Source organism: Phyllobates terribilis, unplaced genomic scaffold (assembly GCF_046119375.1).
Source record: "Phyllobates terribilis strain yellow unplaced genomic scaffold, ASM4611937v1 Scaffold_2__4_contigs__length_985480577, whole genome shotgun sequence".
In the NCBI taxonomy this organism is placed as follows: Eukaryota; Metazoa; Chordata; class Amphibia; order Anura; family Dendrobatidae; genus Phyllobates; species Phyllobates terribilis.
This window is the reverse complement of record NW_027362762.1, coordinates 363,158,132-363,171,052: the sequence shown is the minus strand read 5'-3', so window position 1 is coordinate 363,171,052 and position 12,921 is coordinate 363,158,132. Positions and strand designations below refer to the sequence as shown.

The 12,921-nt window shown below is 39.0% G+C and overlaps 1 protein-coding gene across 2 annotated transcripts in view; it reads right to left on the bottom strand.

The window, feature by feature from the left end:
- The window catches only part of CFAP47 (cilia and flagella associated protein 47), a 1,117,227-nt gene that overhangs the window by 488,758 nt on the left and 615,548 nt on the right, over positions 1-12,921 (bottom strand). For both annotated transcript variants that reach the window (XM_073664712.1, XM_073664711.1), the window contains exon 52: positions 5,150-5,247. In XM_073664712.1, the coding sequence (XP_073520813.1) occupies positions 5,150-5,247 (98 nt within the window). The remainder of the gene's footprint in view (positions 1-5,149; positions 5,248-12,921) is intronic.

The window sequence follows — 12,921 nt, the reverse complement described above, 5'->3', positions numbered from 1 at the left end:
GTATTACAGCCTGTTCACATTAGGTTTTTGGTTTACATGTAGCATGTATGCTGAAAAAGCTCCCAACGTATGTAGAGTCCATACGTTCACCTTTTCTGCGTCGCACAAAGACAAGGTGGTTGGAACCAAAGATCTCAAATTTGGACTCATCAGACCAAAGCACAGATTTCCACTGGTCTAATGTCCATTCCTTGTGTTCTTTAGCCCAAACAAGTCTCTTCTGCTTGTTGCCTGTCCTTAGCAGTGGTTTCCTAGCAGCTATTTTACCATGAAGGCCTGCTGCACAAAGTCTCCTCTTAACAGTAGTTGAAGAGATGTGTCTGCTGCTAGAACTTTGCGGCATTGACCTGGTCTTTAATCTGAGCTTCTGTTAACTTGAGATTTCTGAGGCTAGTGACTCGGATAAACTTATCCTCGGAAGCAGAGGTGACTCTTGGTCTTCCTTTCCTGGGGCGATCCTCATGTGAGCCAGTTTCTTTGTAGCGCTTGATGGTTTTTGCAACTGCACTTGGGGACACTTTCAAAGTTTTCCCAATTTTTCGCACTGGCTGATCTTAATTTCTTAAAGTAATGATGGCCACTCGTTTTTCTTTACTTAGCTGCTTTTTTCTTGCCATAATACAAATTCTAACAGTCTATTCAGTAGGACTATCAGCTGTGTATCCACCAGACTTCTGCACAACACCACTGATGGTCCCAACCCCATTTATAAGGCAAGAAATTCCACTTATTAAACCTGACAGGGCACACCTGTGAAGTGAAAACCACTTCCGGTGACTACCTCTTGAAGCTCATCAAGAGAATGCCAAGAGTGTGCAAAGCAGTCATCAAAGCAAAAGGTGGCTACTTTGAAGAACCTAGAATATAAGACATATTTTCAGTTGTTTCACACTTTTTTGTTAAGTATATAATTCCACATGTGTTAATTCATAGTTTTGATGCCTTCAGTGTGAATGTACAATTTTCATAGTCATGAAAATACAGAAAAATCTTTAAATGAGAAGGTATGTCCAAACCTTTGGTCTGTACTGTACATGCTAAAGGTGTCTATAAACTCCATTAATCAGATGGAGGCTAAAAGAAAATCCTTTCGGTTTCTGTCTGGCTGAGATATATCAATTTACTGCAAAAAATACCTGCATGGCATTTATCTCCCATTGACTATTATGGCATCCACTTATCAGACATATCACAAAAAATCCATGAAATGTTCGCCATATAAATCCATTATTGCCTATGTCTCACATAAGTGAGTGTCATTGTATGCTCACACTGTGTTTCTCAGGAGTTCCAAAACCACAAGTTTTCAAGCAGAAACTGGTTAAGGAAACTCTCCTTTTTGGAAAGGTTTTGGAGACATTTTTCTTTTCCTGAAGGATTTCCTGAAGCTGTTGCAAGAGTTTTTAGGAGTTCAAATAAGTGGCATGCATTTTTATTCCCCCCAAGAGTTTTCAAAACCTCTTCAGGAAACAAAGGACCAGAAACTTCTCATATGAGCAGCAAAGTGGATTTACCAAGGAAATTAAGTGGAAGAGTTTTCCAAGTGCTTTTGAATACGATTTTGATGAAGACAAAGTGAGCAAATTCTCCAAGTTTTTGAGAAGGATTTGGAAAATTTAAGCTCAATTTCCATCCAGTTTCTGCTCTAAAACCTCCTCAAAAAATGATGTGCACATACCCTTTTATTCTGAATTTAATTCAATTTAATGTAGACTTAAGGAGCTTTTCCCAGGGTAAACTTTAAACAAAGCCAAAAACATGATGCGAACATGACATCAGAAACAATTTCACAGCAGGTCATTTCTCTGTGGTCTGAGGCAATTCCACATTGCTTGAGATAACAAAGATTTACAACAGAAGGTGAGATGGCAACTTCCAGAATGTCTTTGATGACATAACTGGATTACTACAGAATGTGTGATATGACCTTCCATCCTGTCTCTGATGACATCATTTGGTAATACTATCTCAGAATAGTTCAAGCCTAAATCAAATAACAAATACTCCCAATATTACGAGAAGAGAATGCCACTTAGGGCTCATTCAAATGTCAATTATTTTTCTCGTTCGTGAACAAAAACGGACAGGTTTTCATCAGTGTTTTGGATCAGATTTTCATCACTGTTTTGATCAGATTTCATTGGTGTTTGGGCAGTGGGTCAGTGTCTACCATTAGAGCTTCACCATTTTTTTGGTGTACAAGAAGTTTTCTCCAGCTTCCCCTATCAAATAAACATGATAATTGAAAAGTATACAAATTTCACACAGATGACATATGAATGCTTTTCCGATATTTTTCATGGACCCTTAGAACTGCATTGGCCAGTTTGATCCATGACTCGGATCAAAATCGAACTAAAAAACACAGACATCTGAATAACCCCTTGGGTTATAATGGATATAAATTGTATATGTTAAAAACACGGATTTGGACAACAGACATCTGAATAAACCCTTTCTGTGGAGAAAAATGGCAACTGACCCATGTTATCATGCAAATATAAATCATATAGGGAAAATAACCAATAAAACACTTAACTCAACTTATTCTAGATTAATCTCCAATTATTTTTTACCAAATGTCAATTCTCCTTCAAATAAGACCCTCCTATGTAATATAGCAGCTCACTTAAAGGGTTTGTAAGAGTAATCATGTCTTCTTGTCACATTTACCTTCCTTTCAGAACATCAATCATTATATTACCAGCATCCAAAATAACAAAACAAATTGTAATAAAGTAAGAAAAGATTCTGAAGCTGCAGTACGAGTAAATAATCCTTTGCTTATCTGGAGTACCTAGACCTTTGTAGATGTAGAAAAGATTGCATATAGCAAGAAAGCGAGACATTTTATTAAAGATGTGTTGATGCTGATATTCACATTACATTATATGTTGTGATTTAAATCTACTTTTTGTAACTTGCTGCGCCGCACAAAATATGAAACTTGTCTTCTAGAAGGTTTGCTGACAGTGAATGTCAAGTAGTCTTATCCATTCTAATGCCTGAAACAGATCAGTATTAGCCTTTGCGGTACTTTTAATTAGACTTAACTGTTAAATAAAGCAGTAAGAGACTAACAAGAAAATGTGATCAATGCTGTAAATCTACAGCTCTCACCTTCCTAATTATAATGTAATATGTCACATTTAAATCCAGCTCTGTAAGTTCACAATGAAATACAACTTCAGTTACATATGCAAATGTGACCAGAAATAAATGTAGAACAAAATGCCATACTCTAATATATGAGATATGATAGGTGTTAGGAGGAAATAATCACCTGCAAGGAGAAGTCAATGTTCTCGGTTATTTAGACGCCAAGCGAAAAAGTATGATAAGAAAAAAAAAATACAAGCAATAACATTAAACCCGCTGGGAAATTTGAAGTGATATTATAAAAAATACACAAAGTTAAGCAAGGTCAGTAGCAAAGGAAAAAAGAAGACATGGAAAGTAAAGTGTGACAGCATAAACCATATACTCTATGTAGGTCAATACAAGCAGGAGATGTAAAACGCCTCATGTATCAACTGTCTCAGGGAAAAAGTGGTCTCAGTGTTCACAGCAACCAATTAGGCCCAAGTTGGATCTATTAAGGGAAATTTAGACAATGAAATCTGGACTGTGTGTCACGCACGGTGTGGGAAAGACTAAGGGCAACATGAAGGGATGAGGGGAAGGAAGCCCAGACACTAGGGAAAGGGGGGGTGGAAAGGCAGATCTAATAACACCCAGCCTACTTTACCATCCCTATATTGGTTCCACACCAATCAAAGAGCAAGAAACCTAAGCCCTGTATAACCCTAGAGCTAGGCCCTGGATAGGGAGGTGGGTGAGCACTGGTCAGTCCCCACTATAAACTAAAGACAACAAGGGAGACAAACAAAGGGGGAAAAACTTAGCTTTAGCAGACACCAGAGAGATAACACCAAATGTCCTTCAAGGGCACAAGAGAGGAAGCTATCCGACTGCTATAACTCCAAGCCTTCACAAGGAAAAATGACAATATCACAGGTGACTCCCTGAAGCATACAGAGTTTAAAAACACCCAGACCAGGGTGTTTCAATCAGGCTGCCGCTAGGTCCAAAATCAGAAGGATTAAGAAGGCGTCTGCAATGCCAAACGCAGTGACCTTCTGCAGCCAGCTGCAGAGTGACTGTCTGTTACATCTGACATACCCGTGACACTGTGATTGGCTGCTCTGGACAACAAGGTCACAGTTTCTTCTGGGACGGTTTTGATTCACTTACTCCAGGCCACAACTTCCAGCTGGACTGGGCCTTTGACATCCCTGCTTGAGGTCTTGTCACCCAGGGATGCCAGAGGCGTAGTCCAACTGGAAGTTATGGTCTGGAGTGATGATTCCAAAGAGAGTGCGTGCAACAAGAGAATGAGAAAGGGAGGAGGTGCAGAAGACTGGTTGGCGGGCTGCCAGGGTGGTGAGACAGGTGATTATTTATTCTCTGGTTTACATCCTATGTTTATTATGCAATTCTGAGTAAAATCCATGTGATTTGGCAAATTCAAATCTTACCAGATTCAATCAAATCAAGTGACATCCTGTTCTTCAGTCATTTGACTTCTGAGGTCTATGATTGGCTGCAATAATCTGGTGACTACAACAGTCAATTAGCGGTATCCAATAACGGTTCACTCCTTTCTCCTCACCTATAAATTTGGCTTAGACCTATGTGTCTAGCTGCCCACGTTCACAACCACATTGGAAAGTGGCATAAAATAGTAAAAAGTCACAGCTTATTGCAAAAAAAAGACATGCACTGAAAAGTGGTTCTTTTTATGCAATAAAACTAATGCGTATTTTGACAAATTGCCCCTTATACCATTGTAGGAAATGATTGGCTTTTACATTTGCTACAAAATGGGTTGAACCTCTTCCGACCATTTATGTGTCAAAACTTGGACTGTCGGTAACTGTATCCATGGAGGGTCTGGATCAAGTTATAACTGTTCTATATGTGAGGCTCTCTGCTTTGTCATAAAAAGTGAGTTCTAAGAGAGAGAACCCCCCGGCTATTTGACATTAATAAGCCAATACAGGTAAAATCAAGCCAGCGTTATTTTCTGTCATTAATTAATTGTTGTGTCACTTTCCATATTCGAATTGAGTATTGCATTCATACTTACTAAAACAGGGCAAGTTACATCAATTGTTCTTTCTGGTGATGCCGACACACTGTTAATTTTCACCGAAAACCAAACTTTGTACGCTGCTGATTTTATACCTAGAGAAAAAAGAAAGACCAAAAAACAATAAGATGTACAGTATTTATAGAGACAGAGAAAATATAAAAAAAACAAATACAGAGAACCTGATCTTACAGACAAAGATGAAAGATTTTTACATCATTCACAAGCTTTCCTACAAAAAAGAAACTGATCAATGTACCTGAAGGCAATGCACTTTGCACTGCTTACACACAATAAAGAACATTAAGATTTGCTAAAGATAAGTAAAAGTATTTTTGTAAGGTCACGGCCCCACTATCAGTCTTTGGTCAGTATTCGGTCAGTATTTTTTCTCAGGATTGGGAGCCAAAACCAGGTGAGGAACAATCAGAGAAAAGGTATGATAGAAACAAGTCACCAATTCTGCATTTATCACCCACTGCTGGATTTGGCTCCCACTCCTGAGAAAAAAATACTGACCGGATACTGACCAAATACTGATAGTTGGGCCATGTCCTAAGATTCACAACAACGGACAACAATAGATATTTTTTTTATTAATTACACTTATAAAAGCAAATAGTTCCTACACTGATTATGTCAATCTGTTTGGCCTAATCCAATAACAAAAGCATACAACTTCACAAACAGGTCCATTAGGTTAAAGAAGAACTTAAACCTTCATTGACATGTCAGTTTTAGTAATAGTTGCTTTCTGGAGCATCTTCTCTAAGGGTATGTTCACACATGCGTTTTTTGTGTGTTTTTTTTTCTGTAGCAAAACCTGCTCTCTTCGCAGGAAAAAAAGCAACATCAAAAACATAGGCTTTGGTGCTTTTTTGAGGCAGTTTTTAGTGCTTTTTTCGGGATCTCAAAGTTCAGCTTTGCATCCACCACAGAAGCATGAACACAGGTCACCAATGCAAGACATATGTTCATGAAAAAATACATATTACAAATGCAACAGCAGGGGGAGGTGAATTGGTCTGGAATAGTTTACCTAGACACTGACAGTGCATTGAGTTTGTAGGACACTGTTAATTTTCACACATTGGTCTGCCATTGAGTTGCTCAGGCATTGTTCAATTTCACACCTTGGTCAGCCAATGTTAACTTTATAGTCATCACTGATTTAATTAAACAGTACTATTCCCAACTTGCCATCTCAGGTGACCAAGAGAAGATGTTAACATGGGAAAATCACAAAATAAATGTGTTTCACATACCACAGTACTTGCTTTTTTTCACTAAAAAGGCAGCAAAATCTGATACCTGCATTTTTCAGCATTTTTTGCACCACCCATTGCTTTCAATGGGTGAAAAATGCTGAAAAAATGCTGAAAGTGACATGATATATTGTGCAAAAAAACATGCAAAGCACAAAATACTGAAGACAAAAAAAACAAGCTCTGTGCATGAGATTTCTGAAATCTCATAGACTTTGCTAGTACTGTAAAACACAGCTGAAAATTTGCATAAAAAAACCCTGAAAAAAACGCCAAGTGTGAACATACCCTAAGAAATCTACGCTGTGCTGTGCATCTGCTATTGCTCCTGAACATGTATAAATACCGTTCATTAGCAGACCCCTATCAAAGAGATGTGTTCCTACACAGCATTATATTGGCAGCACTGATTGAATAGTCTCAGAGTGTAGACAGACCCCCAACTGGTGGTTACAGTCGTTATTTATTCATACATTTCTAGGAGGAATAACAGTGGACTGACATTATGTATTGATCACAGAAAAAAGGCCCAGAATTGTTCTTTCATGAAAAAATAAGGCATTTACTGAAATACGAATTTCAGGTTTTAGTGTTATGGTACATGTATTTTAACAATCTGTTTGGCAACTTTTTTTTCCATAATACAATCTTTATTAAAAATTAGCAATCTTGCAATCTTTACACTGGCCACTAGGGCTTTTTTAGACTCCTACTTCCTGTCATTTCAGGAAGTTTTCAGCTATGCTCCATATTATGAGAAGCAGAATAGCAATGACCCTTATACACAGCTGAAAACTCAGTATCCACCAACCACAATTGGAGATGTCACAGTGACCCTTTGCATAGCCTCATGAGATGCCTCAACACAAAATATAGGGTCAAGGTCTGTTCATTGTGGTTAATGTACATGTGTTGTATCCTGAAACAACAGGAAGTTAGAGTCTAAAAAAGCCCATGTGGCCAGTGGGTAAATTTCAAGATTTCTATTTTTTATTTTTAATACAGATTGATAAAAACCAACATTGTCAAAACGTTTTTTTTAAAAATGCATTTAGCACATAAATTTGATTTAAACAATAGGTAATTTTCTGGTGATAGATTCCTTTTAAGTAAAATAGGCAAATAAATAAAGTGGCATCTGGGCTGTCCTACCACATCTACCAGTTAATGGTACATAATTCTAGATGGGATATCAAGACTTCCTATAACAAATTGGACATTTTACTCTATGCAAAAAGCCCAATAGAGCCATATTTAATGCATATTGTTACATACGCCTGTTTCCATACTTGTATTGTAGAAATGGCATACTGAGGGATCATAAAGAAGCTTTTGTCCTCAGCAGCACATTCTGTCTTTTATATAAAATTACTTGCTTTCTGTATTAGCTATGTGATTTTTTTGGGAGGGGGTAATCAGAGGGAGCAGTACATTTAGATATGCAACATTAAAGAACATTTTGAGAAAAATGAAGATGGATATCTGAGACTGAAATAACATAGATAAAATAGAAAATGCTACAACAACATTGACCTAAGCGCACACAAAACCATTTATAATTTGATGTCTTTATAGAACTCGGTATATCAGCTCCCATATGGGAATAAAGCCATCAAATAGTTTTCATAGGTCTTTATAGAAAACACTTCACTAATTTTTTTTTGTCATTAAATGTGTGTGTATATGCAGGTACTATAGTGTGACTGTATTAATATAGTGACCTATCGCTGCTCTCTCAGGTGTCCAGCACCTTTCTTCTCTGCTTCTCAGTGATGTCACCGATCTACAGACTGTCCGGGTCACACTGCGCTCTGTGCGACCGGAAAGTGACTTATACAATATAAGTCTATGGAGCGACAGAACAAGGCTCCATAGGCTTTAATTATAAAGGAGACTTCCGGCTCACATACAGAGACGGCTAGTCGGAATTCCAGAAGAGCAGAACGGTGCTGGACACTGGAGAGAGCAGCGTTAGATGAGCATATTAATACATTAACACTACATACTATACGCATATACACATTTAATGAATAAAAAAACTTAGTGAGAGTGCTTCTTTAAAAACTAAACTAGAAAGTTATATAACTTTTCATTACATGCTCAACAAGCCTTACATAAACAAAAACCTCTTTGATACAGAAAAGTGGCTGAAGGCGAATATCAATAAAGAGAGCTTAGCACATGTAAGAGTTTAAGAGTTTAAAGAGAAAAGTGAACCAAAACACTGACAAAATATTACATAAACTAGACTTGATATGGTATGAAAGCCAAATTTGAAAATAAGTTTCAAATTCAAATTTTGGATGCAATAAGGTAATTGTGGTTTATGCTTCCAGCTCCTTAAAGCTTGCTAAGTGCAAATTAGAAATATACCAGGAATGTACAAACATATATTTATCTCTACACTTTACTCCCTCACCTGACCTCATCTACTAACCTACTCCTAAACCTTAAATCCCTGCTTTCAAAACAAGGAAAAATCCATGGACTCTCGCTCTCCCACCTACTCTCCCTCTCTCAGCTTTTCCTTTCCACTGGTGATATATCTCCCAATACTGGATCTCCTCAATTAATGCCTATTAATATTTCTCCTTCCAGTTTCTTGCTGTTTACTCAGAATTCCCACAACCTCTCTAACCTAAACTCCATTTGCTTGACCCCCATTCCACCACTCCATCTCTCTGTAGCACTATGGAATGCACGCTCCGTCTGTAACAAACTTCATGTTATTCATGACCTCTTTACTTTTCGCAATCTATCTTTCCTAGGAACATGAAGGACACCCTGTGGCCCAACTTCCACTGCTGCAGTGTTATGAAGCCCTTCATTTCACCTGTACTACTCGCATTGGCAATAAACATGGTGGATGAGTTTGACTTCTCCTGTCTAACAACGGCATCTTCAATCCAATTTCACTTCGACTCTCCCTGACCCTCCCTTCTTTTGATGTTCACTCTTTCCTCCATATCTACTCTTTCTCCAACCTGCAAGAGGCTCTCATATATCAACCCCCAGGTCCTGCCAGCACTTTATCAACCACTTCAACAACTGGCTTCTACACTTACTTTCTGCTGATATTTTCAAAGTCATCATGGGTGATTTTACCATCTCCATTGTCACCCATCAGGCTGTAACCTGTAAACTCTTGTCACTCACTTTATCTTTTGGTCTTGCACAATGACCTTCCACATCCACCCATAAAGACGTACTTTTGATTTCATCTTTACCCGCCCCTGTTCCCTATATAACCTTACAACATCACCTTTCCTCTTATCTCATCAACATACATCTACTTACATATTCATCCTTGCCCTCATCAACTGCCTCCCAAGTCCAGCAATTAGCAGACCCTTGGCAGAAGCCTCTTTAACCTAGACACTCACATACCATCTCTCTTCTACTGCTGTCCATCATGTCTTCATTCCACGACATATCCACAGCCACTGCTTTCTACAACATAATCTTTGCATCAGCTATTGATTCAGTCACTCCTCTCGTGCATAGCAGAATGTGACCAATAAATAGACAACATTTCCACACCAACCTCATAAAAAAGCTGGAGCGAGTGTCCAGGATTGCAGTGCGGCCTTGGAAGAAAACGCACTTGCAGGAAGATTGGATCACATTCAAGCAAGCAATTTTAAGATTCAAGTTAGCCTTAAACAGGAGTACTTCACAATTCTCATATCTTCTCTATATCACAGCCCTAAATAATTATTCAGCACTCTTACATTTCCTCTTTCATCCACCATTGCCTCCTCCAACATCACTTTTCAACCAAAACTGAAGAAAAGCTTGTTAAATTTACTTTCCAAGTCACACCTCACCACTTGTGCACTTGATCCTATTCCATCCCACCTCCTACCAAATCTCATTGCCCTGCTTATTCCAGCCCTTAACCATCTCTTTAACTTATCATTAACCTTTGGTCTTTTCCCTTCCTCTTTCAAACATGCAGCGATCGCTCCCATCCTGAAAAAGCCATCCCTTGACCTAACTTCTATATCTAGCTATCACTACATATCACTGCTCTCTTTTACTTTAAAACTCCTTGATCAACATGTTCACATTGAACTTTCCTCCCAACTCTTATCCAACATATTCCTTGAGAACATACAATCTGGCTTCTATTCCCACTACGCTACTGAAACTGCTTTAACCCAAGGTACTAACGACCTACTAACTGCCTATTCTAACAGACAATACTCTTTACTCCTCCTAGACCTGTCCTCTGCTTTCATCATAGTCGACCACCACTCCTAGTACAGATCCTTTCTTCCCTTAGCAACAAAGATCTTGCTCTTTCCTGGATAATCTGATACCTCACTAACTGAATATTTAGGGTATATGCCCACGATGCAAATTTGATGCAGAGCGTTTTTGCCTCTCCCTGCCAGGGACAAGCGTTTTTTTCAGTGTTTTTACATGCGTTTTCGCATGTGTTTTTTCAAGCGCTTTTCCAAACGATTTTGAGCATCACTTGGAAAAGTGCTTGACAAGTTGGTCACACTATATAAGTCCATGCAACTGGCATGGATTTATATTGTGTGACCAACTTAGATGCTTTAAATGCTGCATCTATAGTAAAAAAAAGAATTAAAAAGTTAAAAATAAAAAAAACCTGTATACTCACCTCTCCGGTCTCCTCCCGGCGGCGGCGATCCTCTCTTCTCGGCGTCCCACGGTGTACTGGCAAGACCTGCGGTGATATCATTTAGTCAGCTGATGGTCACGCGACCATCACCTGACTGCTGACATCAGTGGTTGCGTGACCATCAGCTGATAAATTGACGTCACTGCAGGTCCTGCCAGTACAAAGCGGAACACTGAGGAGAGAGGATCGCCGCCGTTGGGAGGAGACCAGAGAGGTGAGTATACAGGGTTTTTTTTATTTTTAACTTTTTTATTTATTTTTTTCACCGCGTGGTAGCCGGGAGTTGTAGTCTCCTCTTCATCCTGGGTACCACGCGCACAGTGATTACGTCACGAATTTGCGGCCGTTGAATTTAATTGAAACGCAGCAAATCCACATATACCTGCAGGTTTGCTGCATTTCAATGTTCCTCAATGGCCGCGAATTTGCGGCGTAATCGCGGTAGAAATGGTCATGCTGCGTTTTGCAATGAAATGCGAATTCTGCATGTTAATTAGCGCATCATGTGCACAGCACATCCGAATTCACATTGCTTTGCATGGCAGATGGTTTTACAATAATTTTCATGGCCATAAAAACGCCGCAAAAACGCTACAAGAACGCTACGTAGGCACATAGCCTAAGAGTCTCACATTCCCATACTACCTCCTCAGCCTGCACTCTCTTTTTGGCGTCCCTCCAGGTTCTGCCCTGGGACTCCTATTTTTCTTTATTTATATATTTGGACAACTCAAAGTCCATTGGCGTCCAGTACCACTTATATGATGATGACACGCAAATCTACCTCTGTGACCTAGATGTCATCTCGCTGCTGTCAAGAATCCCAGAGTGTCTATCAGCTATAGCTTCCTTTTCATTATGCTTTCAACTCTGCTCTGTCCTTCAAACTACACATCCAAGCCCTTACCACCTCCTGCCACTTCCAACTCAATAATATTTTCAAAATCTGCCCTTTCTTCAATCTTGAATCAAATGTTAATGCAAGCCCTCATCATTTGCCACCTTGACTATTGCAATATCCTTCTCTGTGGCCTCCTAACACTCTCGCACCCCTCCAGTTTATCTTTAACACTGCTACCCAATTAATCCATCTCTCCCATTGCATATCCTCCGCCTCTGCCCATCCACTTACTGGCTTTCAATTCCCCAAAAAGTTTAAATTACTAACAATAATTTACAAGACTGTTCACAATCTGTCTTCTACATACATTTTAAAACAAATTTCCCGATACCATCCCATAATGCTCTCTAATCCTCACAAGATCAGCTTCTCTCCTTCACCCTTTCACGTTCCACCCAAACATCTCCAAGTTTTTTCCTGAGCATACCCCATCCTCCGGAATTCAGTGCCTCAGCAACCATGTTTTCCACAATTGAAACCTTCAGACGCAACCTAAAAACTCTCTCAACTTTACAGCATGCAATATTCCCGCTGCCACCTCACTAGCACCGGAGCTGCTGCAACATGCCAACCTACTGTCTCCTTCCCCAATACCATTTTGATTATCCACATGCATGTCACTTGACAAACGGTAAGGTTTTAAATATTAGAGTTAGGACTGTCCCAAATAAGGTCACCGTGACGAGGTGGGATGGCTTTTGCATTATTTTGATCAAAATTATGTTAACCAAGTACCCTATATTATTTTTATGCACTATTTCTGTTTATTTCTTTATTGCAGGGTATTTGCATATTATGTTTCTGTCTTTGTTTTTTTCCAATTTAATTTTAAACCTGTGAGGGCAGGGTCCTCTCATCTTTTCTGTCACTCTTAGTTTGTTCACTGAATTTTATTTATGTTTTTTTGGATGTAAACCCTCTTCATATGTACAGAATAATGGAATTAATG